The sequence below is a fragment of the Thunnus albacares genome, chromosome 23, assembly GCF_914725855.1.
Source record: "Thunnus albacares chromosome 23, fThuAlb1.1, whole genome shotgun sequence".
In the NCBI taxonomy this organism is placed as follows: domain Eukaryota; kingdom Metazoa; phylum Chordata; class Actinopteri; order Scombriformes; family Scombridae; genus Thunnus; species Thunnus albacares.
Window position 1 is genome coordinate 25421070 of NC_058128.1, and position 25789 is coordinate 25446858.

The following is a 25789-nucleotide window of genomic DNA, read 5'->3' on the forward strand; positions in this document are numbered from 1 at the left end:
TTTTATGCTTATCACATCAACATTTATGCTTAACTTAAAGCTATTATTGCTTATTATTATTTCACTTAGATATGACAGAGTAAAAGCCTCTCCATGTGCAGAGTTTTTCACATTCATCTGCTGACAGAGGAAAGTTTCTGTGTACAGATAAAATCTCATCTACTTGCCAGCAGGATTTGTGACCGTAGTTTGGAGCCAGTCCTGGTAAAGTATGCAACTAACACAAGTGTGATGTGGAAACTTGAAGCCGCCAGTGTACATAGAGTGAGAATGGACTTCATAGTGCAGTAAGAGATATCTTGTGTCCAGCAGGGAAACTTTTCAAATGAAAAATAATTTGCATATTCATAGGAGGAGATGTAATTTTAAGGATTTTAATGAGGTAACTAAACTTTTTCGTTGGAAAACTATATTAGATAGATGGATGTGTCAAATGCATCTAATCAAGATTTCATATCTTCTGCTGCTCATCTTATTTTCAGGTTGTAGCTACACTTAGTCAACACTGATTAGGCTGACACTCAAAAGTTTTTCTGCCTTCTCAGAAAACAAACTGTGTTTAGAGGCCTTTGAATTTTAGCTATTTATAACTTAAGGTACTTGCAAATGTTGAAAGCTGAACCTGATTAAGATTCGATAAACAGATTTGGATTTAATAAAATCTACTGAACTCCAACCCTAGATAACTATTAATCCATTCAGACTGACCACAAATGTAGGTTTAACAGACATCATTATGTCAGTGTAAAAGTGTTAATAATCAACATCTCTTCACCATCAAATTGAAGAACTCAAGACAACAAAAATAATGAGACTAAGTCATGCTGAATTGAGAAGATAAATGAGGGCTGTTTGAAGGGAGCAAAGAAGACTAGAGAAAATCTAAGACAGACTCAGTGGGAGGTAGGCATGTAGGGGTGTGGCTGCTGAGGAAAGCTCTCATCTCTTTCACCGTGATTGACAGCAGCATGATGATAGCTAATAAGCAAGAGGCTGACATTTGGATAGATAAAATGAAAATTCAGCCTGGGTCCAGGGTGTTTTTGTAATTGCCTCAGCCAGTAGTCTGTGATTGCAGCTAGCCTGAGTGGCCTGAGCTGCGCCTCTGGGGCTCACAGAGGACATTTTCAGCTACAGAAAAGCCCACTGAGATTAAGTGCCAGGGCCAGGCGGGGGTCAAATTGCTTTTAAAATGCCATGGGTCTGAAACGGAAAAAACAGTCAAGAGACACGCCATGACTCTCTCAGGTGTTATGTGGAGATTGGAGCAGTGGTTGTGATCGTTCTATTAAATATTATATAAATAAAACCTCACACAACCAGTTTAAAGAGCACATATTATCCTGTTTGTGATTTTACCTCATTAATGTGTTATAGTGTCAGACATACATGTTAAACATTGTCCAAGGTGTAAAACTTGAGGTGTACTTCTGGAGAAATGAGCCCAATAAGTCAAAAAAATTCAGCTCTCACACTGCTCTGAATGGCTTGTGGTTTGATTTATTTCATTAGCTATAGTATTAAACTTTTATTTCAGTGTAGATGGTTTGAAAAAGTTGAGTCAATGAAAGCTGGATGTCAAGACATCTTGAGAAGCGGTAATATGAAGCTTAATGATTGATATGTGGATAGAAGAATGGACTTATTACAAAATGAATGTATAATTTTGAAGTGGTTTTTCTGAGTGGTTTTACAATATATGGTGCATGAAATATTCAGATAGTGACTGAAGTGTGAATTTGCATTTAAGACTCAAAACTTAATTCCTCAGTGTAAAATCTATTTGCTATCTCAAGTCGAACCAAACCATATCTTAAAAGTCCCTGAAACAAAGAAATTGAATATTCATCAGTAATTTGGCGCAAAAACATTAAAAACACACTCAAGACTCTGCCTGTCTTGTTCAAAATTATAAAAACAATCTTAGAGGAATTTTTCTCTGAGTTGGCCTCCAAGACTACAAGACAAATTCTTACGAAGACGTCTCTTTTCTTTGTTTTTTTTTTTGACTAAGTATATACGTATTTTAATCTTTTATTGAGACAAGTTCAGTTTGTTTTTGTTTATTTGTAACATTAAGTGTCATGTTTCCATGTATTTTATTTTTGAAGTAATTGCCACTGGAGATTTGAGTGTAATCAGATTAAACTTTATTTGGCATTCAACTAAAGATTACAAGGAGCCAGCTGAAGCCTGAAACAACGCTTGGAAACACATAACGACGCTTGAAACTGGAACTCGGCCTGTGAAAGACTCTTTTCAGGGCTAAAACGGCTTGACTCCTCTTCTCCGGTGTTCAACACTGCTGTACTGCAAAGACTCAACCTGGCCTAGGTTGGGCCTGCAGCACCAGGCTGACACCGCAGCTAACTACAGCTGAATCAACGCAAACCTGGACCTGCTGAGATGACATCTCTGCAACGAAACTCCTCAACAGTAAGGCATAACATGGATTTGTGATCAAGGGTTGAGGTTGAATGACGTTAAAATTAAAAGCATAATTTCTTTAGAGAAGTTGAATCAGATTTTCCCTTAACATTACCCATTGCATACGTTAGCCTTGAGCCATATGCTCCGAGACACTATTGCTGAACATTTTTCTTTATTTTATTTTGGTATAATTTATAGGCCTTATTATTCTTTTTATTTTATATCCTATGCTTTATCATCTATCCTCAAGATGCTTAGCTATTGTTAAATGTCTTCATTTATCCTAAGAAGGTGTTGGTTTTTGTCTTTGACCACAGTAAACACAGGTCACTGTCGAGACAAGAACTTACGGTTATGAGACTGATTCATTGATTCATTTGAAAAAGGGTTAGTGCTTCCTCCTGGCACTAACAAATTCTAACCAAAAAGAGAGGTGGTTCCCACAGGTTATATTTTATATTAATAAAAGTGTTATGTTACAACACCTGACATTGACACCATTCACATGGGCTCTCTGGGCTGCAGTGTGCAAAGCTGATAGAGACAAATTGATCAGACAAGAACAAAGGACAAGGCCTCCATGTGTTTCTTACCCTTTGGCCATGGTTTAGAGTAAGATTTAATTTAAGCTTTGTTCAATACTCAAGAAATTACTAATTTACAATTGGTAGATTTCTTACTGCAAGCCACGCAGTTTATTTTCTTTAAGTGGTAATAAGCAATAAAATCCCTATTACTTCTCCAACGTCGACATCTTTGCTCCTCCTTCCCTCTACTGCTGCACACATGGACCTGAGCAGAGACGGATCCTGACCTGCAGACAAACTGAGGGTAATGGGACCCCCAGCTCCGCTTCACCACTGGACTCTTGGTAGTGTTGCTGCTTTTAAGGAATAGAGCAGTACATAATATGTGTGCGTAGCGGGTGAGTTAGTGGTTGAGTGAGAGAGCAAGCATCAGAAAAGTGACGGTGAATGTGCAGAGGAAAAGGTTAGCAGTAAATGTACAGTACAGACTACAGTGAGTCAGGTAATAAATGCTGCAGCTTGTCAAGACCATAAAAGTCATGTCTGTTGTTTCCCAAAGTGCCTGAATATTGTTGAAGTCAACCTCTGCAAAGTACTCCAAACTCCCTTCATTGTTTTATTTCATTGATGCTACAAACTCAGCTACAACGATCTTATGACAGAATTTGGGTATTAACCATTTAACCAGATTTCACTGTTTATTTTGATTATCTAATTATTAATTGGGATACAAACATTTAGGATGAATTATTTTTGAGACTCAGTCAGTGAATTGGTTATCATTTCCCTGTCTTCCAGGGCAGTGCCCCTGAGGTGGATTAAATGTGAATTAAATCCTATTCTTAATAGTCAATTATTAAATATTTCTGATAACCAAAATTAATCTGAATAACCCCATGATCCCTACACTGTGGTGGAAGGAACATTCTACAATTTGTATTTTTCACAGCATTTATGTCTAGTTTTTGAATTTTACCAGACTGCTTTGCAGATTCTGGATTTGTGTTTATACTGAAATGTGCCAGCAGAGATGATAGCTTACCGAATCTAACTCTCTTTAAGTTGGTATGTTTGGAGCTACCTTGCTGGTGAGATGGTGTATTTTAGTCTTCACAAACAACTTCACAACATGTATCAGCTTTTATCAGCTTCTCTCAGTCTTTTTACAATGTTAAACAGAGGCAAGGCCTCCCTCTCTCCTTCCGCTCATTGCTGACAGTAGCCTCCCACAGCTGACTCTATTAGCATTAAGCTAATGATATTAGTCGCAGAGTAACATATCTCTGATGCGGGATTCTCATACTAACAGTATTGTCCTGAAAAAGAGTTTAGAAGTAACATCAAAGAGTGCTGGTGGAGCAGACAAAGTTTGCCTGTCTGCATTAATTTGGAAAATAGCAAATTACTGTTGTTTTAGTGGAATAAACCAATTCTGGTGTGCTGGTTATGATTTTCCTGCTGTAACGTTACACTTTTTATAAACAACATGTTCCTTGTGTTCCTCTGTCAGAAAGCACTGTCCAGCTGCATATACTGATTCTTACTGCCATAATGTTATATCTGAAACATGAGTGGTAAATATTAGCACTTTTCTTGGTGCTGCTGATGAATTGAGAATGAGATTATTTATTGATATCAAATATTGTAGTTGGTTGGTTCCGGATGTAAGAGTTTCAATAATTTGTCCAATGTTACATGACTCACAGTTGGAGCTCTTCCACAGCTTGTATCAGCATGAAATCATCATTCCAAAAGATTAACAACTGTGTTGTAAAATATCTGGTCATTTGATAAAAAGTCAAAAATACAGGCCTGTGCAAATTAAAAACTTCACAGTAGAAGCCAACTATCAGAGAGCTGACAGTGTAATCTGCATCTTAAATCACTTAACTTTTGAAATCTGGGTCAACAACTATGATGCCATGTTTTGTTCATAAATTCAGAAACAAAATGTTTTGAATTCACTACTGCTTTGATCTGCGGCTCTGGGTGGCTTTTTCCATGGTGGTCAAGGCTTTATAAAATTTAGACCCGTGCACCCTGCCAAACTGCTGGACAAAAAAAATATTTCTCAGACGCAAAGTTGAAATAATAAAAAATGGCTTTCAGAACATAAATCTACATGAACGTTACATCATCCAGGAGAGTCCCATGGGTCTATATTAAGTAACAATGAGGATATAATTTAAAGAACATTTTGAAATGGGAATATAGAAAGGAGAAAAACACTTCCACCCAGCAGCTCCTCCCCCTAAACAAGCATCATTTCATTAGACCTTCAATGCCTGGCAAATGCCCACATCTTTCAAACTGCATGCCGACAGACTGTAACTGCTCTCTCTTATGAATATTGTTATAAGTGAGTACTCTCAAGCATCATGCATCTGTTTCCAGAAACTGATTCTGGTACTTTATAACCTCACTCCAAATATTGAAAATGTGACCAAAATACCTCTAAGTTTGTATAACATTGCACATACCACATCACTGTGAGACAGTGAGAGTCAAAAACTATTGATGGATTAATTTTGCAAATTGATTATAAACATGGATATTAGATTAGTAGCCTGACACTAATACTGAATTTACAATGGCAATAGGAATCATGTTGAGGCCACATCTCATTGTATGGGTTCACATTCTTAATAAATGTAGAAGTAGCATCATTCTGTGATAACTGAATATGTTATCACTTTTAATTCATGCATGGGCAGCAATGTGTTACATGTTTGCTCAAGCATCAGAATGCTGCCAGTGTCCAGTGTGCTGAAACTGATGCATTTCAGTAGACATCAAGTGTGTTGATTATCCAGACATGCTGAGATCTCCTTATGTTCCTTTCACTATTCAAACTACGTGTATGCCTGACCAGAAATGAGTGCTAAAACTCTCCATCTACATTGCCTGTCCTGTGGTTTCAAGGATGATTTCAGGATGGTAAGGTGCTGACACTAGTTCACTGGGTGAAATGACATGGAAAATGACCAAGTGTCTAAATGCGTGACAGCTATTATCTGTTGACACAATAACCATAAATTAATTCCAGTACTTTTATTATTCATCAACACTAAATTTAGTGCTACTTTGGAAAACAAACTGTGGTTTTCATGACCGTTATGGCTTTTTTCAGATATGCCCTGTCAGGCCCCCTGATGGACAAAGTTGACAGTCAGACAGGTTGGATATGATGTGTGAAGAGGAGTCTCTTTGTGGACCAGGTACTTCGCAGACCCCCTGCCTACTTCTGACCATCCACAGTGCTTTGAGGCAGCAGCAGGTTCAAAGAGCAGGAAGTGCCAAGCACTCCTCTCCATGTACAGGCCTTTCAGTTTTCCTTGTCAAAGAGCACCTCTGCTCTACTACAAAGTCTTTTGGGCTGGGCCGGGGGGGGCTGAGGGGGGGCTGAGGAAGGTGGGGCAGGAAATAAAGGTTCATCTACAAAAGGTCCTGTTCCTCCTAATGTGTCCAAGGCCAGAGGATTAACAGAGGTAGCCAGAATGGCAGAATGAGGACAGGTCAGATTTGGCATTGAGTTAGGAGAGTTCTCAACCTCTCAACAGGCTTCTTACACATTGTTTAGGTCTAAACTAGTACCAGTAATACTGGAGTCATTGTACTGTAGGTCAGAGATAAGCTCCAATGGAAACTAAAATATGTAAGCTATGGATACAAGCTAACAGGTGAACTAAGGAACTCAGGAGTGGAGGTTGTGTTCTTAGGACTATAGGGTTAGATTGGTTGCTGTAATTTCAAAGTGTAGGTGGCAGCTTGTATGAAGGATTTAATTTATTGAATACATTGATGTGACGAGAAATCAGGTCAGTTAGAGAGGCATAATGTTGGTTTTAGTAAATGCGATTAATTGCCCAGCCCACTAAGTCATAAACTGGGCTACAGTTATAAACAACCACAGGTCAGACTCAAAATCTGTATAAAATTTGACAAAAATAAATGTATGTAAAAACAACCTTTCCACGTAAATCTCTATATGTGTGTGTGACCATAAACAAGTGTGTGTTATAAAATATGCCCCTGGCAACACAACCCTTGATACTGTTATTGATGAAAGCAACATGTGCGCTGATGGTTACCGAGAAGAACCGTCTACCAAAGGAGAGTAATGCTAGCACTGTCGTATGTGCTGTTTTATTTACAAGAACATGCACCCACATACAAGTTATTGAAAATACAAAATTCAGAGGGATGACACTGACTCCAGAACTGAGGTGAACAATATTCAGTCAGCAGGATTTTAGTGAGAAATGCATCCTCCTTGGTGAGTGGCCAGGAAGTTTACCATTGTCTGTGTGGCAGTTGATGTAATGCCTTTCTGATTCAGTACTATAAGTGAGTCTTTTTAAATTAAGTTACTAACAACTAATATACAAATTCATAAAAATACTGAATGTCAGCCAATATTAAATTGCAGCTGGATAGAATTGTATCAAATCAACTTTGATGTATCGTTACAAATGTATCTGGATCGATTTTTATCAGATTATAGATCATGTATGTAGATATGTATTGAATCATCCAAGAGGGAGGGATACACACCCCTAGTTAAACATTTAATCTATGAAATGTCAGCACAATGTAAAAAATAACTATTGCAAATTCCCAGAGCCAGATGACACCTCCAAAATATTTGTTTGGTCTGATAACAGTCTAAACCCCAAAAATATTCAGTTTACAATGATGTAAAACAGAAAAAAGTCCTCGCAATGGAGAAGCCAGAGAATGGTCGGTATTTTTGTTTGATAAGTTTAAATTATGATTTGTTTGTCAAATTTGAAATTGCTGTCAGTTAATTTTCTGTGGATTGACTAACTGATAAATCAACTGATTGTTTCAGCACTAAAAAGAAAGAATCTGTGTAGGAGGAGCATTTTCAGAGGAAACACTTCATCATTTCAGTTTTTTTTACAACTTACTATAATGCTTTATTTAATCAGCTAACCTTGTTGAGTTTAAGATCTCTTCAAGAGACACCAGATACATAAAACACATAAAAATTACAAAAATACATAACAATTATGTGCGACAGTCAGGTAGAGAAAGTGACACAAATTGGAAAAAACTCAATGTGAAATATGATATAAAATGTGAGGTATCTTTGTTTTAAATTGAAGGAACAGGCAGGCAGACACAAATCTGTGGCCTCCCAGGGAATCGTCCTGTCTGCTGTATCAATGTCCCATTGATTGAGGCTTTGTGTCTCACAATCGCTCCCCTCATCTCCTACAGAGCTACTTAATATGTTTGAGGGGCTCTGACTCTCATCTGTAAAAGGCAGAGCTTTTCTTTTACCCACATTAGAGGTGGTGTTGGAGGGGTGGAAGGAGAATGGGTCGGTGTGGGGTTGTGGGGTGGGGAGGTGCTGCTGCTGCTCTGAAGTCTGCCTGGTGGGACCGCAGCTTTATTGGCTGGAAAGGAAGCCGGCAGAGTTGCAAGGGCCTGAGAACTTGGATGAGAGGAAGCTTTTGAAACTTCCCACATCGGCATTAGAGAGATGAGCTGCTATTCAGTGCTCACTCCCAGCTTACACCAACACACATAAAACAAGCCTGCATATCCTAGCAAACAAACACACACACACATGACTTCATGAACACATGAATTCATTCACAGCTAGTAAACATGCACACACAAACACACTTAGGCTTCCTTTTTATCTGCTGGTCTGCGAGATAAGGTTGGGCTCTAATAGGTCCTGGGGGAGATTGGCACTGTGAGTGGAGCAACGAGGAGGCCAGATTCTCTAGAGACAAACAACAGGAGGGGGAGTGGCAGGAAGAAAAAGGACACCACTCCACAAGTAGAGAGGGAACCACAATGGTAGAGGGGAAATAAATGAGCGAGAGGGAAGGTAGGATGAAGGGGAAAAGCACATTCACTCCCCACCAGTTAGCAGTAATGCTCTATTAATAAAATCGGCACAGTGTGATGTGCAAAATACTTCAGTTCCCTGCAGGACTTCTAACGAATTCCATCGATTAAAAGCAATCCAGAGATGTGCCTTCAGAATGTCTCTGTACTTAACTAATTTCCCTTCAGTTTATCTATACTCCTCTTGCTTCCTCCCAGCCCCCCACCCCCCAATGTGTCCCAAAGGGCACAGATCTATACATGCAGAGAGAGAGGGTTGGAGGTGATTCTTGGATAAGATGAAAAGAATATGTGATCAGAGGCTCTAACCTGCAGCCAACACCTTTGTCTTTCGCCCTTTCAGAAGTTTCTGCACCCGACAAAGCTGCAGGTGGTTCTCATGGCGCCGGGTATTGTTCTGGATACGCTGGGACACCTCACACACTGCAGCCACTGCTCCTACAGCAAACACACAAATGAACATTCATATTACCATACATGTTAGGACACTTATTGATGAAATCCTTTCGGACCACAAATCACAACTGTAACCCACATTCATACACTTGAAGAATACATGTGGTTGCGGTTATGGGCGTAAAGCGCAAGTTTCCACAGCACTGAGTAGTAGTATCGATACAACAACAGAGTGATGCCATACTTATCACTCCCCTCCTTTGAGTCTCTCTTCCTAAACAGAAATACTATTCTCACTCACTAATTAAATCGAATCATTTCCACATTGCCATTTCTTCAATCACTGTTAGCTACTTTTAATGAAACTCAAACTTCCTGCAGATGTTTCAATTTAAAAGTCTTCTAGTATGTCCCACACGGCATAATCCTCCCCTCTTCCCAGTAGGCTCTTTATTGTGTAGCCTTCTTGAAAGTTTACATCCAGCATTTCTCCCCAAAAGGCATTTCAATAGTCTAACATACATGTTGCGTTTCCTTCCTTGTAAAAAATTTACAAAGCAGATTTTTTAATATTTCAAATCTGTATTGTTCACAGATGCAGTTTTCTTCTTCATTGTGCTTGTTGGCACGCTGCTATGCTTCTTAGCACATGCCACCACCAACTGCCCATGATGTGATAGCGTGAAACCAACTTCCACATGTTTGGGCGTGCATGTGCATCCGGAATTGCATCCATAACACAGGCAAAATGGGGCCTGCTTATAAAAACACTGCTACATAACACTACTAGTGCTCAAAAGCTTTTAACACAGATAAAAAGAATGGAAATGTAGATTTAACAGGTAGGCCCATATACCTTACCTTTAGCCTGACAGCTGAACGCTCATTTCTGGAGATTCATTAGTTCTACATTTCCATTCTTTTTATGCATAGGCGGCCAAGCCCTGAAAGCCCCAGACACAAGTGTGAATATGCCAAGTAATAGCATCAAGTTCCAAGGGTTGTGTTTGCCATGACATATAAATGGGTGGCTCATCCTGGATATGAAAAAAAAACGATGACAGTTTTCAAAAATTTGTTTGTAGCCATTAGCAATTATCCTGCTAGTCAGGCCACTAGTTCCCCAATAGTTATTGTGGCCCGCTAGTTTTATTAGCTTCATCAAGCATCATTTTCTATATAGTTGATATTCAGCTCATTAAAAAGTATGCACGGTGAGGCTTTTAGATAGAGGTGCGTACAGCTTATGGGTGGCCAAGCTGCTCAGTCTGAGTACCATTGCAGAGTTGTAGGTGGTTAGAATAAAAAATAAAAGTAAAATATAGCCGCAAGCGGCAATAATCGGGGTCCAAGCAAATTGCCAAAAATCGCAGTTTGACATTTTGAGAACAGAAGACCCAATTCAGATGACTTGAGATATTAAAATGATTAAACAATTTTGACTCAACACTAAGTTGTTTTCAAGATAATTGCAAAAATGTAAACTTTATTATTACAGCGCCACCTTGTGGTCAGTGAGTGCCATTATATGTGCCTCAGTAGTGGATGGAATTTGCAACACACCCGCCAGTTTTGGTGCATCCAGGTCGTATGATTTTTGCTGCACAAACATTTTTAGCAGAGAAAAATAATAAGACATTTTCACGGGGTCACAAAAGGCAACCTTCAATTTAATAGGATCTCAATAAGCACTTGAAAACATACGACATGTATGAATTGCTACTATGCAAGGAAATAGAACTTGACCACCTGGGGATTCGAACTATTGATCTTTGTATCATCAGAGAAGGTGACTTGATGACTTGTGTCCACACACCTTCTCACAAGTTAATGCAATGACATCACGTGCAAAACGAGTATTTTTGTCTATTTAAAACACTTACAACAGTCAAAATGTTGGTGATAAAATTCTGAAAAAAAATCACACATCATTCTGCTGGTTTTGGGTGTATAGTCAAACAATTACAATAGAAAATGTTGTGCTTACGGTACAAATTACAGCAAGATATTGAATATCACAAGCACATAATTTGACATACATGTATTGCACAACTCTTAAACCACAAGTGTTCAGAACAAATGGGCAAAAATACAAACACCTTTGTGCCAGGCTGAATTCAAACAGGTGACTTTACCATTGCAAAGCATGTGTTTAGACCACTAGACCAACAACTGTCTCTAAAAGCAGTTGATGCTAAACATGAACTTATTTCTGCATACAATTACTGAATTACTGCATTGAAGTGAATGAGAGAGAATAACTTGGATGAATGAAGTGTGTGTAATGCATGCAAAAAAAACACAGAACGCTAACCCATCTAGCTGTTGTAAGCCTGGGACTTTTGGTGTTAGTTTTTGCGGCACAAACACTTTTAGTGGAGAAAAATAAAAAGAAGAAGAAGAAGAAGAAGAAGAAGCTGCAAGCAGTGATGATCAGGCCCTCGCACCTTCATGCATGTTGGGTTACACTGCAGTTGAAGGGTTTTATTGTAGGTATGTAGCTGTGTTCAGGCCTGGACTCTTCTTAGATGATGCACAAAGGAGATAAATATGATTTCCTGTGTCCACTATGTGGCACTAGAGAACACACATTAAATATACAGCATGTTGCTGTATATCACATGTACACCACACCATGTCAATTCCATGTAAATTGGATGAGGTGGCCCTATGACTATGACTAAATTTTGACATGTAGATGTGCTCAGGCCAGGACTCTTATCAAGCATGAGAAATTTGGTGCAGGTTGGATGATGTACATTCACGTTACAACAACTTCATGTTTATGAACACCAACAGTATTCAATGAAAACTCAAGATTTTGATAACTTATCATCGCAAAGGTGGATCAGGTTAAGCTGCTAGGAGTTGTTAGTAAAAGAGTGGGGCCTATAACTTCCTGTTGCCAGTAGGTGGCGCTACGAGTATGATTTGGAATTGGCCTGTACATGTCTTCAGACTGGGATACTTATTGAGCATGTGAAATTTGGGAAAGATATGACGATGTGGAGTCAATTTGTTTTTCCACGGAAAAACGTTGAAATTTGCCATGGCGTTCAATGAAAACTCACAAGCTTCACAATATGGCATGATCAAGGTCTTAAGGCTTTTCTGGCCAAATTTGATATGGATCTATTCAACCTGCTAGGCAGAGCTCATAAAAGTACAGCACCTTTAACTTCCAGTTGCCAGTAGGTGTCACTATGACTATGACTCAATATTGGCACGTACATGTGTTCAGGCCGGGACTCCAATCAAGCATGAGAAATTTGGGGTAGCTTGGACAGATGTATAGATGTATGAGAATAATAATAATTCGCACCGTTTGGTGCTCAGGCCCTAATTAAAGCCTCGGACCCTTGGACCCTCGCACCTCGCACGCGTCAGAGGGAGCAGTAACTGTGGTATTGCTACTGGAGGTAGGTTGACATGGCTCTGAATTTTCAGGAATATCAGACACTGTCAATGGGTAATATATTATTTCCTGTATGCAATACAGTAGTTGGGGCTGGAGATGACATGTTGGAAATTGTGTATACATTAGAATAACTGTGTCATTTGGCTTTAATTTCCTGTTGCCTGTAGTCAATACTATATAAGTAAAATATTAATTCAGCAAAACATTTACAAGAGGGCAACTGAAATGGATAAACATTTTCATGAGTATTGCACATTGCATGCAGAGGACAACTATCACTTCCTGTGTCCACAATGTGGTGCTAGAGAACACCCACTAATTATACGACATGTTGCTATATATCATGTGTTTCTTACTTTTCTTACTTGAGTTTCTTGAGGAAAAGTGTGAAATAGTTTTGGTCAGAGAGATGTCAGGGGGCGTCGCTCAGGTCAAAGCCATGTTATCTAGTACCAAAGTACTCAGAGCTCCAAATTTGCGCCTGCTGTTTCTGCTCACAGTTGATGCTTGTGATGTGGGAGTAGGATGGAGGATGGTTGTGAGAAACCAGTGGCCTACTTCTCAAAGAAGCTTAATAAACATCAGCAAGCATATTCAATCATCAAGAAAGAGGCCCTACCTTTGGTTCTAGCAGTGAAGCATTTTAAAGCCTTTGTTGCCAGCAGTGAGAAGGTTATTTTATACTCCGAAATGCCAATGCTTGGGTGTTTCGCTGGAGTCTTGTACTACAACCATATGATCTTGTGATCAAGAACCTTTCAGGCAAGAACAATGTTGTAGCTGATTCCTTATCCAGGGGTTGAGGAGAGTTACTCAGAAAAAGTCAATGAGAATATCAGCCTGTTTTAATTAAGAAGAGAGTTTAGGGTTAAATGATTACATTGAACCCCTGTGAGGATCTTCTCCTGTAGCTTTAAGCTTAGTAAGTTTTATCTTAAACAAGGAAAATGTGATATGATTTCTGAAAAAACAACATCTTGTAAATGAGGGTTATTACATGTTAGTCTAGTGTTAAGTTTTGTTTTGTTTCTTTTTTGGATTTTTATGTTTATGGGAGGAGGAAATGTCACAGCACACTTGTTTGATGTCTAAAAATGAACTGTCAATGAAGCACCTACGCTACACAGTGTTGGACCAAGGAGAGCAAGCTGGCCGAGTGATGGGCATCGGATCAGTACCAGAGCAGTGAGGCTACAGGTAGGCCTATATAACTTAACAAACAAAACAAGCGTAAAGCCATCACGCTGATGATCCTAGTGATTTTTTCTGTTCAGGTTTTACATGCCTCTGCATCTAAATTGCGCCTAAGTTGAGATCCATTTGTTTACTGTATATAAGCCTTTATCACAGGCAGGTGCCACAGTATCTTCTGTTTCTTTGTGTCCAGGTTAAAGACTGGAGACAGCTGGACTTCAGCCATCAGGGTGAAGCCTTCAACCATGATGGAGTCAGCATTGTCTTTCATATCCTTCACAATTAGCTTTCACCATTAAGCATTTTCATGACATTTGGGTGTTATTCATCCATATGACTGTGCCTGTTGTTTATATATTCTACTAATTAATTAATTAATTAATTAATTAAAATTTCCTTAATTATCTCTACCATTTGTCAACCACTTTGTATATTTGCTTCAAGTCATTCTTTATAATAAAATAATTTCTAGAATTGTTATCGTACATTAATGGAGGACAAACAGAGAGAATAGAGGTTTTATTATTCTATCCTTGTGGCATTATATTCTCTCAGAGACCCAGTGAAATGAAAAATATATTTTCCCAGTTTTAATCCTGTGTCTCTGTATTAATTGTTCATTGTTATATGCCAAATATGTAAAAAAAAAAAAAAAAAAATCAGTATCACAGTATTTTTACATCAAAATCCCTGTTTTTTCTCTTCTTGTAAAATTGTTTCAAATGTTTGATGTCTCATCATGCACTCAGGCGTTTACAAAAGTTAATCCAATCAAATGTGACTTTGGGTCAGTAAGACTGACAACTTACTACTAACCTTTTCCTCCGCTCCACTTGCTCCCACAGTCATTTTCCTGCCGTATTCCTTAACAGAGTTACGCTACCAATAGTTTCCCAGGCAACGACACAGAGGTTGACTCACGTACCGGAACAGCGCCGCACAGACTCCCCAACGCTTTTGATTTCGAAATGAATGGATATTTGGCTTTATTTTTCACAAAAAAATATTTGGCATGGCGGTAGTTCTTGTTGTTATAATTATAGGACAAACACTGATTCATTAAATGTTCAGTACGTTCAGTAAACGCTCGGTAAACGTTGAGTACAGTTAGACCCAGCAGTCTCCATTAGGTTGGGTAAGTTCAAAGTTCTGAAAACAACTGGGGTATTTTGAATACACCACCCGTTTTCACAGGTAATTTGTTAGTCTGTGCTTCCCGCCGCAGGAAATAATGTATTAATCCTGGAAGGCTGTTGATGTAGCACTTATCTCCTTATGAAAGTAACACAGCAATTATTCGACCAATGAGAATTTGGTCAGACGAGAGCATATCAACCAACTAATCAACGAGTCGACCAGCAGACTACAGCCCTACTTTCTAGTTTCTAAATATTGTGCTATTCATAATTGGCTTTCAAAAGATTAGGTCCATTCCAAATTACCCCACAGTATTAGCTGCTTTCAGGTGACAGCCTTTATTTTTAATTTATTCTCATTATTCATCCATTACTGCATTGTTTGGGTTTACGTGTAGGTCTTTGTTTGTGTGTTTTATTGTTTGAGTTATGGTTTAATAGAATAGTTGTATTGTGGTTGTAGTTTGTAGAAATAAATGGATACTCCTATAAAAGCAATTGTTTTGTGTTTTCTTGCTCACTTATCAGTCCCTAAATCGTATAGATCATCTGCCACTTAGCTATTCAGTTAATTTAACCCCAGAAAATTATCTACAGAGTTCAGAAACTCTCCTTGACAGGCAATCAAAGAGAGCTTCCCTTTTAGAGTTATTGTAATGACCTTATGAAACTACATTAGTGGACAAGTGGTTATACTGCATTAAGAGTAATAATTCTTTAAACCCCTTTAAACAAACATAAGCTTATTTACCCTACACATGCATGCATATATACACACATCATTGGGATGAGAACTGGCTGAATACATTAGTCAAAGAAGAGTCGCTGTGTGGCATCATGTTATTGAGTGTAGTGTGGAGGAGAAATGAACAGGGATCACCAGGGAATTCACTCGCCTTTCTGTCCCCCCTTCCACCTGTGACCACAGCCTCACTCTCTGGATGCATGCTTGTCATTTACCCATGATTCCACTGAGATGCACACACACAACCAGGGTATATGATTTTAGGTTAGAGAAAACAATAGTTTGACAATAAGCACGTGTGACATCCACCTCAATAGTGAGCAGTTTTTTCATTACATACTGATTAATACTACTCAGAGGACCTTAAACTCATTTCTAATTGTAATATATTTTTTCATATTGTTTAACCTTGGTTTTCAGAATCAGACTTGTTTTTTTTTTTTTTGGCAAAGTCTGCACATACAGTACAAGAATTCTACTCAATTGAGTTGCTTTTGTAAGTTACCATTAAGGCAGCGGTCAGACCAACATTACCCCTGCATGAAAGAACACAGCCTCATTCATGTGAATAAATCCAGTGCTGACAGTACATGTAGCAGAGGTGCCAACACAGAGGGTTCTGGAAAAACAACACAGGGTCATCTGGCTGCAATGAGGCGACATCCGGCAAGGCCTCTAATGTTGACAGAATGATCATCAATCATCATCCCTCTACTACGCCATTTTCTTCAATTAGAAAACTCTTAACTGAAAATTTAAGATCTGAATATGAAGACAAGACTTCCGGTTTGGTGAGCATGTGAGTGGAGGCAAAGCCTCAGGCTGTCCCGCCAAATCAATTAAAATCTTACTCTTTTCATCAGCCCTGATACTCTCGAAGCAGATTTGTGAATGGCTAACTGTTTTCTAACACATTGGGATGATGTCAAACCAGTCTAAATATAAGAGGAATGAACCAGACACCTGGTCCATGAACAGTGGCTCCTCTGAGGCTAGTATTGTTAGCATGTTAGCAGACCTCAGAGCAGAGATTAAGACAAGTTTTGCAGCCCTGAAGACGAAACTGGATAAAATACAATCCACAGTGATGGAACACAGTCAGCACATCGAGTCTTTGGAATCAGATGTAGACCTCCAAGACCAGCGCATAAGTAAGCTGTAGGAGTGATGGGAAGCCCTGGCCAAAAGCAACGCTAGGCTAATGGCCAAAATAACTGATTTAGAAGGACAGAGCCATCAAAATGATATCGGAATCATTGGCCTCCCATAGTCCATTGAGGGGTCCCGACCCACTGAATTCTTCTCAGAACTCCTGGTGAAACTGCTCCTGCCTCACCTCCAGAGATGGACAGAGCGCACAGGTCGCAAAACAGAGAGAGGCCATGGCCTGTGATAATTTGCCTACACTGCTACCAGATCAAAGACCAAATCATCAGGGAGGCTTGCAAACGACAAGGAAAGCTCAAATATCGTTGGTCATCTGTACAAATCTTTGAGGATTATACCCTGGAGGTGTTGGAGCAGCGAGTAAAGAAAAAAAAAATTATGTCGAAGCTGTATGGTTTAGGCCTTAAGCCATCCCTGCTATATCCAGCTCGCCAACAAGTTGCACTCGAAAATGGCTCTCCTCGCCTGAAGAAACTGAAACCTTTGTGGCTAGCTATGAAGAAGGTCATCTAAGAATCTCTTTTGAAACAAACATTCCCTATTAGTTCAAAAGAGATTCCAAGATGACAAGGCTGAAACAATGTTTTCTAATATTATGAGATCATTTGAGCCATACAGTTATGACTGCTCTTTAAATGACATTGCATGCAATGCATTTTCAATCATGTCTGCAGATAATGGAGAAAAACTAGGCTCACAGGTCACAGAAATATATACAAAGGAGCCATGACTGCATATAACAAAGCATTACTGGCAAGAAAGGATTTCTTTTCTAAGATTTTTACAGAGAATGGAACTTAAGAATATTGGCCATTATTGACCAGCTACTCAACACTAACCCCCCCTCCCCGTCCCCCCCAGCATTTTTTGCTGTAGGTACAGCACAAAATTTACTGTTCCACAGTTTTTTCAAGTTATGTCCTCAAACAGGCATCTTCTCAGGTGCCTTCAAAACAGCTGTTGTTAAACCCTTACCAAAAAAACCCAACCTATAGCTGGTAATGCACTGATCAGTTATAGGTCAATGTCCATTCCAATCATTAGTAAGATATTTGAAAAGATAGTTTCAGTGCAAATAATATCCTGGAGAAATTTCAGTCAGCCTATAGAACATACCACAGCACTGAAACCACTCTTACTAAAATAATCAGCAACCTTAGACTAAACTCTGATGAAAATAATCAACTCTTATCCTCTCAGACCTAAGCACAGCGTTTGATACGAATGACCTTGATATCCTAATCAATCGTCTTGAGAAGTGGGTTGGTCTTTCTGATTGTGTGTTAAACTGGTTCAAAACATACAGTACCGTGCAAAAGTTTTAGGCACCCGAGATATTTAGATTCTTATCCATTATGCAATACCATCAGGGAGGTGTCTGATCGGTCCCAAATTTATTCATGATATGACAATGACCCCAAGCATACAGCTAGAATCATAAAGAACTATTTTCAGCAACAAGAAGAATGACGAGTCCTGCAACAGATGGTATGGTATGACCCCCACAGAGCCCTGATCTCAACATCATGGAGTCAATCTGGGATTACATGAAGAAGCACCTGAGATGGCCTAAATAATAAATCCACAGAAGAACATTCTTTCTCCAGGATGGTTACAACAACCTACCTGCAAGTTACCATGAGAAACTGTATTAAAGTGAACCGAGGAGAACTGCTGCTGTTTTAAAGGCAAAGCTGCTCACAGCAAATATTGATTTCATTGAGGTTTCTGCTGTTTACTCAACCTTGTAAGAAGTTCATTGTTATTATTCTCACTATACATGCTGCCACTTAGTGACATCATCAGAGAGCACAATGTATGTATGTTTCCTAGGGGTGTGGAAAAAAATCAATTCATTTAAGAATCACGATTCTATCCCTGCCGATTCAGAATTGATTCAGAAATTCCAAGAATCGATTCACATTTTTCAGTCTTGCCACAACGCTGTTTTCCATTTTTTCCTGACATGAATTAGCTCGCTAAATCCCATAGATGTCACAATGACGCCACCCCGGACCCAAATCTGGGGGCAAGAAGGAAGTGAAGTGTGTGTCATGGAGAGGCCGTGAGCAATGGAGTACCTGACAGAAAAACAAATACAACCTGGTCCATCGGCTATGAAGGCGATCATTTGGACGTATTTTGGATTTTCTTATCTCAAAGGGAAGAAGGAGCTATTATCAGGCACTGCAACGCACTTCCGCAGGCTTGTGCCATTGTGGGCTTGTTTATTTGTAACCACTGTGAAACAGTCAGAAAATAACATTTTATTGATCTGATTCACCAGCTTCCTCACCAACGTTACCAGCGCTCCCTCTCCTCATTCACTCTCTAGCTCCCTCGACCACTGCTTCTCTCTCTCCTCTTTTTGAAATGAGTCGGGAAGCCGTCAGCAAAGCCTAACTTTACTTTTAACGTTATCAAACGAAGAGAAATGTCCTCCCCTCTTCCTAGTAATGTTTTTGGCATATGTCAGGGTTGTACAACGTTACAGGTTGTGTTTCCCCAGAAGTTGATTCTCGTTCAACTTTCTCGCTGTGGCCCCTGCAGCGCCCTCCCCCGCAGCTTAACACACAATGCACAGCAGGTCTGCTGCCAGCTGGTTATCTGAGGACAGGAATGAGAAATTCATTTTCTCTCAATGAAAAACGTAGTCTCCTTGAGGCTTATGACAAACTGCCAAAACAAGCATTTAAACAGCTGTTCTGTATTTTGAAACAGTCAATAAAATTCAGTATATAGCGAAGCTGCCCGATCATTACTTTATATTCATGTAGTAAATATACAAATATCAATTAGATGGTAATCTGCATGAGAAATTAAGAAAAAGAAACAAAATTGGTTAGCCTGTAATAATCACTCACTAATAGTGATCAATTTTCTTGTATGCACTTTGCAGCTAAATGTAGCAGGCAGCTATTGTTTGTTTGATTTTGTGAATTGAAGGAGGAATTTAAGTTATTTGAGGTTTAACACTTAGCAGTTTATCTTTGCAATCATTTTTATTTTTGTATTAAGTATTCATATTATCCTTTGTCTCAAGGCCGCTTTGGTTTCCTACTGACTAAGTGGACTAAAGGAACATAAATCTTACATTGAGTAGCAAATGTTTACATTTGATTCAGAGTGAAGTTTTTTATTTGAGACCTATACAAGTGTCTACTGCAGGCAAATGGAAAGAGTAACTCAAAACATCAATCTAGAATCAAATCTTTGAATGTACTGAATTGAGAATTTTGAATTGCGAATCGATTGTGAATCGAATCGTGAGATTTCCTGAATCGTGCACCCCTAATGTTTCCACAGTTATGCAGATGACACACAACTGTACATCTCTGCTGAACCAAATGATGCTGCAGCTATAAACTGCATAAGTACATCTTCTGGCAATAAATAAATGGATGAGCAATAATTTCTTACAGTTAAACAAGGACAAAATTGAAATCCTACCGGTCAGCCCCAAAACAAAAAGGGAAATGCTGTTTAATAATCTGGGGAATTGAACTCCTTGGATTAAATCTGAGTTTACAAGTCTTGGTGTTAGAGTCACACATTAACAAGGTGATGAAAACATAATTTTTCCACCTTAGACACATAGCTGAAGAACAACCATTTATAAATCAAAAAGAGTGCACTTGATTACTGTAATGCACTTTTTACTGGGCTCCCGAAAAAATGCACTAAGAGACTTCAACTCATTCAAAACTCTGCAGCTCTGGCTTCCTGTAACATTTAGAATTGACTTTAAGGTCCTCCTCCTTATATACAAAGCCTTTAATGGGCTAGGACCAAGCTACATTGCTATTTTTCTATTTTTATTATTATTCAGTATGCATTCTATTTTATGTGTCAGTGGGTTTTATCTTCCCTCTTATGTTATGCATTCTATGTGTTCTAGTTTCACTTTATTTGATTTTTATCTTATTTTTATTATTATCAAGTGAGTTTTATTTTCCATCTTATGTTACACAGGTGGCGAGGTCAGTGGTTGGTGAGTTTGAGAAAAAAGACTGTAGTGTGTGTTTTTAACCCCTACAGTGCCACTAAGGGTGTTTTTTCCAGGGCAGCTTTGGTTTGCGCCTGACACAGATAAGACCCACAGTGAGGTTAAAGCCGTGGGAAGATGTTCTGGGGTAAGCTAAAAGAGGCTTATTTCGGTTAATCAAAACTGGTGGTGAGTCTGTGTCCGTTTGGAAAAGGGAGGTTCTGTTATGCTTATGCATCCAGAGACCTAGGCACTGATTTACAGATTGTGTACCCATGGTGAAATACTTTCTGAGTTTTCACTTATTAAGTCTCAAATTATAACCACTGAAGTATTCTATGTATTGCATTTTTATTTTATTTTAACTTGTGTTTATTAATATTATCAAGTGGGTTTTATTTCCATCTTATGTACAATCACACATTTTTAATGTTCATTTTATGTCTTTTTTTGATGTGCAGCACTTGCATGTAATTTCTTTTGTTGTGAAGCACTTTGAGCTGCATTTTTTGTAGGAAAGGTGCTATACAAATAAAGTCATTATTATTATTATTATTATTATTATTATTATTATGCATTCCAGTACCCACTCTGACCTTGATAATAAACATAAAGTAGAATTATCACCATTCTGACAATGTCAACAAAAAATGAAAATGTATAAACTTCATAAAAGTAGACTTTATGCCATGTACAATACATATAGTTGTTATTCCACTATGTACTGTCAGTAACAGATGCTTTAAATAAGTACAACCCTTTAATAATCACTTTCAGGGCAGATAGTGAAGAAAGTTAGCGTATTAATTCATCTACAACTCCTGTCATTTGTGTTTTAAAAAGACCAGCTCTATATCTGCAGACAACCGCGTCTCCAGCAGTAGTTCCCCAGCAGGCAGGAACAGAGTGAATGAGCTAGAATCCACACATCAGTCAACTCCCATGTCTTTATCTCTCGTAACAAGAGAAAACATCTCACCAACTAACACAAACTGAAAGCTTTAGTTTATTCCTCTCAAATCCATTATGAGGTAGCCAAAGCCAGCTAGCCACCTGGAGTCACAATGGCGCAATAATCTGTGACAGGTGCACAAATAGTGCAACTACTAGCGTCAGTCTCGTAAACTGTGATAGTGTAAACATTCACGTCGCAGTTTACTGGACTGACAGCTAATGTAGGCAGCTATCATCCACATTACTTTTTGACTAAAAACAATTTTTGTGCTAGTTGTAATAACCTGATTTTTACATATTAAGCAAAAACAAAAATTTGATTAATGAAATTCAAGCACACAGTTAAGCCATTATCACAAAGTTCTAAGTAACAATAACCAGCCATACCAGCTGAATATCAAAACTTAACTTTCAGCATAATTTAATCAAATTTGCTGTTGGTAGACTAACTGGAAAACTCTTTCACAAACTACCTTACTTACATTTTTGTAGAAAGCTTTCCAATATTTGCCCCAGAACAAAAAGGTAAATCATCAAAATATACAGAGGCATCCAGTTAGGTGTACCAGCAATAATAATTGCTGTAAACATTTAGAACTACATCATTAACGCATCCAAATTGACAACAAACAGATGGATTCTAATTTCAAGCTCAACTTTCCTGTTCTTGTTCTTAGCACTGAAACTCGGCTTGGCTACACTAAAATAATCACAGACTAATTGGCTCACTTAACTTCACAACAATTACGTTGTAAACCAAACAAGGCATCCGTGTAGACTTTTTCCCTTTGTTGTATGTGTTTGGAATATTTTCTATTGCCTGCTTTAGAAAAACAACAACTCCTAATTACAGTATTTTTGGGCTGACTTCTGGCCACGGCATTAATAATACATCTAGCCCATTAGACATTCTGAAGACATCTTCCACTTCTTATAGCTCTTTATTCCATTTATTCACTATTTAGACTGTTTGACCACAGGACAATGACTGTGAACTTTTTCTGTTGAATCTCTGACAGAATTGAAGACTTGCTTCTAGTCAGGTCAGACTTGGTTATGGTTACTGCAGCAGAGTCAGGCATTTGTGTGTCATATGAAAGCAGGCTGATGAAAACTCCTGAAGCGCTTCAATTACAACAATTAAATCCAGCCTGAATGCACTGCAAGGGAAAGAGGGAAGCTTGGGGGAAAAAAGAAAAGAGACAAAGAAGAGGAAAAGCAAACCGACACAGAGCAGCACAACAGGAGAAAACAAAAACAAAGCCTCTTGTGATTCTATCTGCTAGTTTTCTTAATCAGATACAATGTGATTTGTCTGGAATTTCTTTTTTAAATAATTCCCTTTACAATACAACCAGGCTGACTACAGGAAGTTTCTTCCACACATACACACACCCCAACCCCCAATAAAAAGCAGCAGAGTTTAAAAAAAGGATCACTAATGAGAAGAGGAAGAGGCAATGGTGGAGCACATTTAGATATGTACCTTCATCTTAGAGTCAGAGGCTGTTTTAATTTGTAAGCAAAGGCAGCACACCAGCAATGAGATTTTAATTGATACACATAAATAATTCCTTGTGTACATTCGCACTTGAGTCAGATTCGCTGTTTATTTGACGACTGAAATTAGTCATTATCGGGATTCGTGTTGATGTTGAAGATTTTATTTATTAATATAGCTCCCGCTTAATATCCTCTGATCCGCTCCCAATTAATTATGTCAAAATCCACATCAAACTAGAACTTACACGCACATCGAGCTTTGCCTCACTTTCATTTCTCTACTAGCCAAGCGCTGCTGTGACAATAACAACAAATGAGAAATGAAAGGAGAGAGAGCACTTTCCTTTGTTCCTCAAATGAAGATAATGAGGGCTGTCTTTCACTATGACAGTGTCTGACTGGTGCGATGAAAGTCTTCACGGGCTGTTGTTATTTTTTTTTTGTTTGTTTTCTTGCTTTTGGAGGACTAGCCTTACATTCTATAATTGTACAGCTTTGTTTAAATCTCCTGTGCTCCAAATGGCTTGTCAACGGTAGGAAGAGTTCCACTGTGAGTGAGCCAGGAGTCTTTGTGACTAGTGATGCAAAGCACATCATCACACACTCATCACTTGTTGTTAGGTTGCTGCTGCTGACAAAACCCAAGAATCCTGACAGAGTGGAAGAGGAAGAGGTGACAACAACATCAACCTGAGCTTCACACATGTGCAAATGTGAGCGTGCAGCTATAGACACATTGCTCCACAATAAAAACTCAGGGTTAAACCAGACATATTTTCCTTGAAATGCAGCAAAATGATCATTGAAGCAGCAGCGCTATCAGAAAAGACACTTACTTGAAAGCTGTTGGAACTCCGGGTTGTCTGGAGTTGTGTTGGCAGTCATGTCTTGTAGATAGTGCTTATACCTGTGAGGAAACAGAAAATAACAAGGTCAAGGTGTGTTCACTGTCTAAAAGTATCACTGTAGGAAGGAAAAGGTGTTAAAGGTAAATTAAAACAGTGAGTAAAGCAGACATTGTCATTTCCATCAGTTATTCATGTAAACCAACCACTGTCAGAGCCAACAGTTAATTACTTAGTTAGTCTATATTTATTTTGAACATGTAAAAATAAAAAAACAGATAAAAACAAAACAAGAATAACAATAAAATGAAATAAACAATAAACCTATACAACAAACTCAATAAACAAATTCTCATAAACACAAATTAAATATAACATGTTCAAAAAGGAGCAGAAAGATGTATGCATGTATTTATTCCTGCCCCTTTCTCAACTACTCATCCATAAACTCATACATACAATTTATAAACAAACTATCCCAATTCTATGTACAACCGAAATATCCACCCCGTGTCAATAAAATAAAACTTAAACAGGTAAGTCAACCCTTCCTCATGCATATACCTCTTCAAAATCATTTTTTTCTTGAATTGATTTATGTTTATACTTGACTCCACATCCAGACCATTCCACAGATTCACCTCACAGATTGAAATACACATACTCTTCATAGTGGTGCGAACACAGAGATACTTTAAATTGAACTTTCCTCTCAGATTATAACCACCCTCTATGTTGAGAACATTTTTTGTATATTACCTGGTAGTTATTATTATATATTATTATTTCTTGCTTTCTACATTATTTGTGCGGCGTTAAATTCTACCAGATCCTTGAACTTCATGGTATACGACTTTAAAAACAGCGTGTTGGTGTATTTGCTATCCTACATTGTATGCTATCCTTTTGGCTCATTTTTGTAGTATGCATAATGGCTGTGGGGTGCTTTCGTAGGTTTTACCCCATGCCTCCACACAGTAACTCAGATACAGCAATACAAGAAAACAATATCTATCAATCAATCAATTTTTATTCATGTAGCGCCAAATCACAACAAAAGTCATCTCTTTTCACATTTTCACATAGAGCAGGTCTAGACCGTACTCTTTCATTTACAGAGACCCAACAATTCCCCCATGAGCAGCACTTGGTGACAGCGTTAAGGAAAAACTCCCCTTTAACAGGTAGAAACATCAAGCACAACCCGGCTCTTGATGGGTGGCCATGTGCTTTGATCGGTTCTATATATATACATAAGGTGTACAGTGCTTTGTGATCCAGAATGTGCCTTTTTTTCCCCTAGTGTTGCAATGATCCTTATCAACTTCGCTCGCTGGTAAGGTCAATGGTATCAAAAAGCTTTTTTTATATCTATAAAAAATTTCCACTACATAGTTTTTGTCTATACAATTAGTAATTTCTTCAATTAATTTACAAGTTTTGAAAGGACAAGTTACAGATTTGAGTTAGTGATTTTGCAGTTCCTTTGATGACTTTCTTGACTATTGTCATATCAATTTCATTCCAGTCAGTAGAATTTTTGTTCTTACACCTGCTTACAATGTCCATGATTTCCTTTTTTTCTACTGCTCTGAGAAAAATT

The 25789-nt window shown here is 38.4% G+C and overlaps 1 protein-coding gene across 1 annotated transcript in view; it reads right to left on the reverse strand.

Annotated features, from left to right (window-relative positions):
• arhgef39 (Rho guanine nucleotide exchange factor (GEF) 39) overlaps positions 1-25789 on the reverse strand; it is a 106886-nt gene that overhangs the window by 23132 nt on the left and 57965 nt on the right. Inside the window, exons 6-7 of the mRNA XM_044343815.1 lie at positions 24178-24248; positions 9153-9281 (exon numbers count right to left, since the gene is read on the reverse strand). Coding sequence (XP_044199750.1) covers positions 9153-9281; positions 24178-24248 — 200 coding nt within the window. The remainder of the gene's footprint in view (positions 1-9152; positions 9282-24177; positions 24249-25789) is intronic.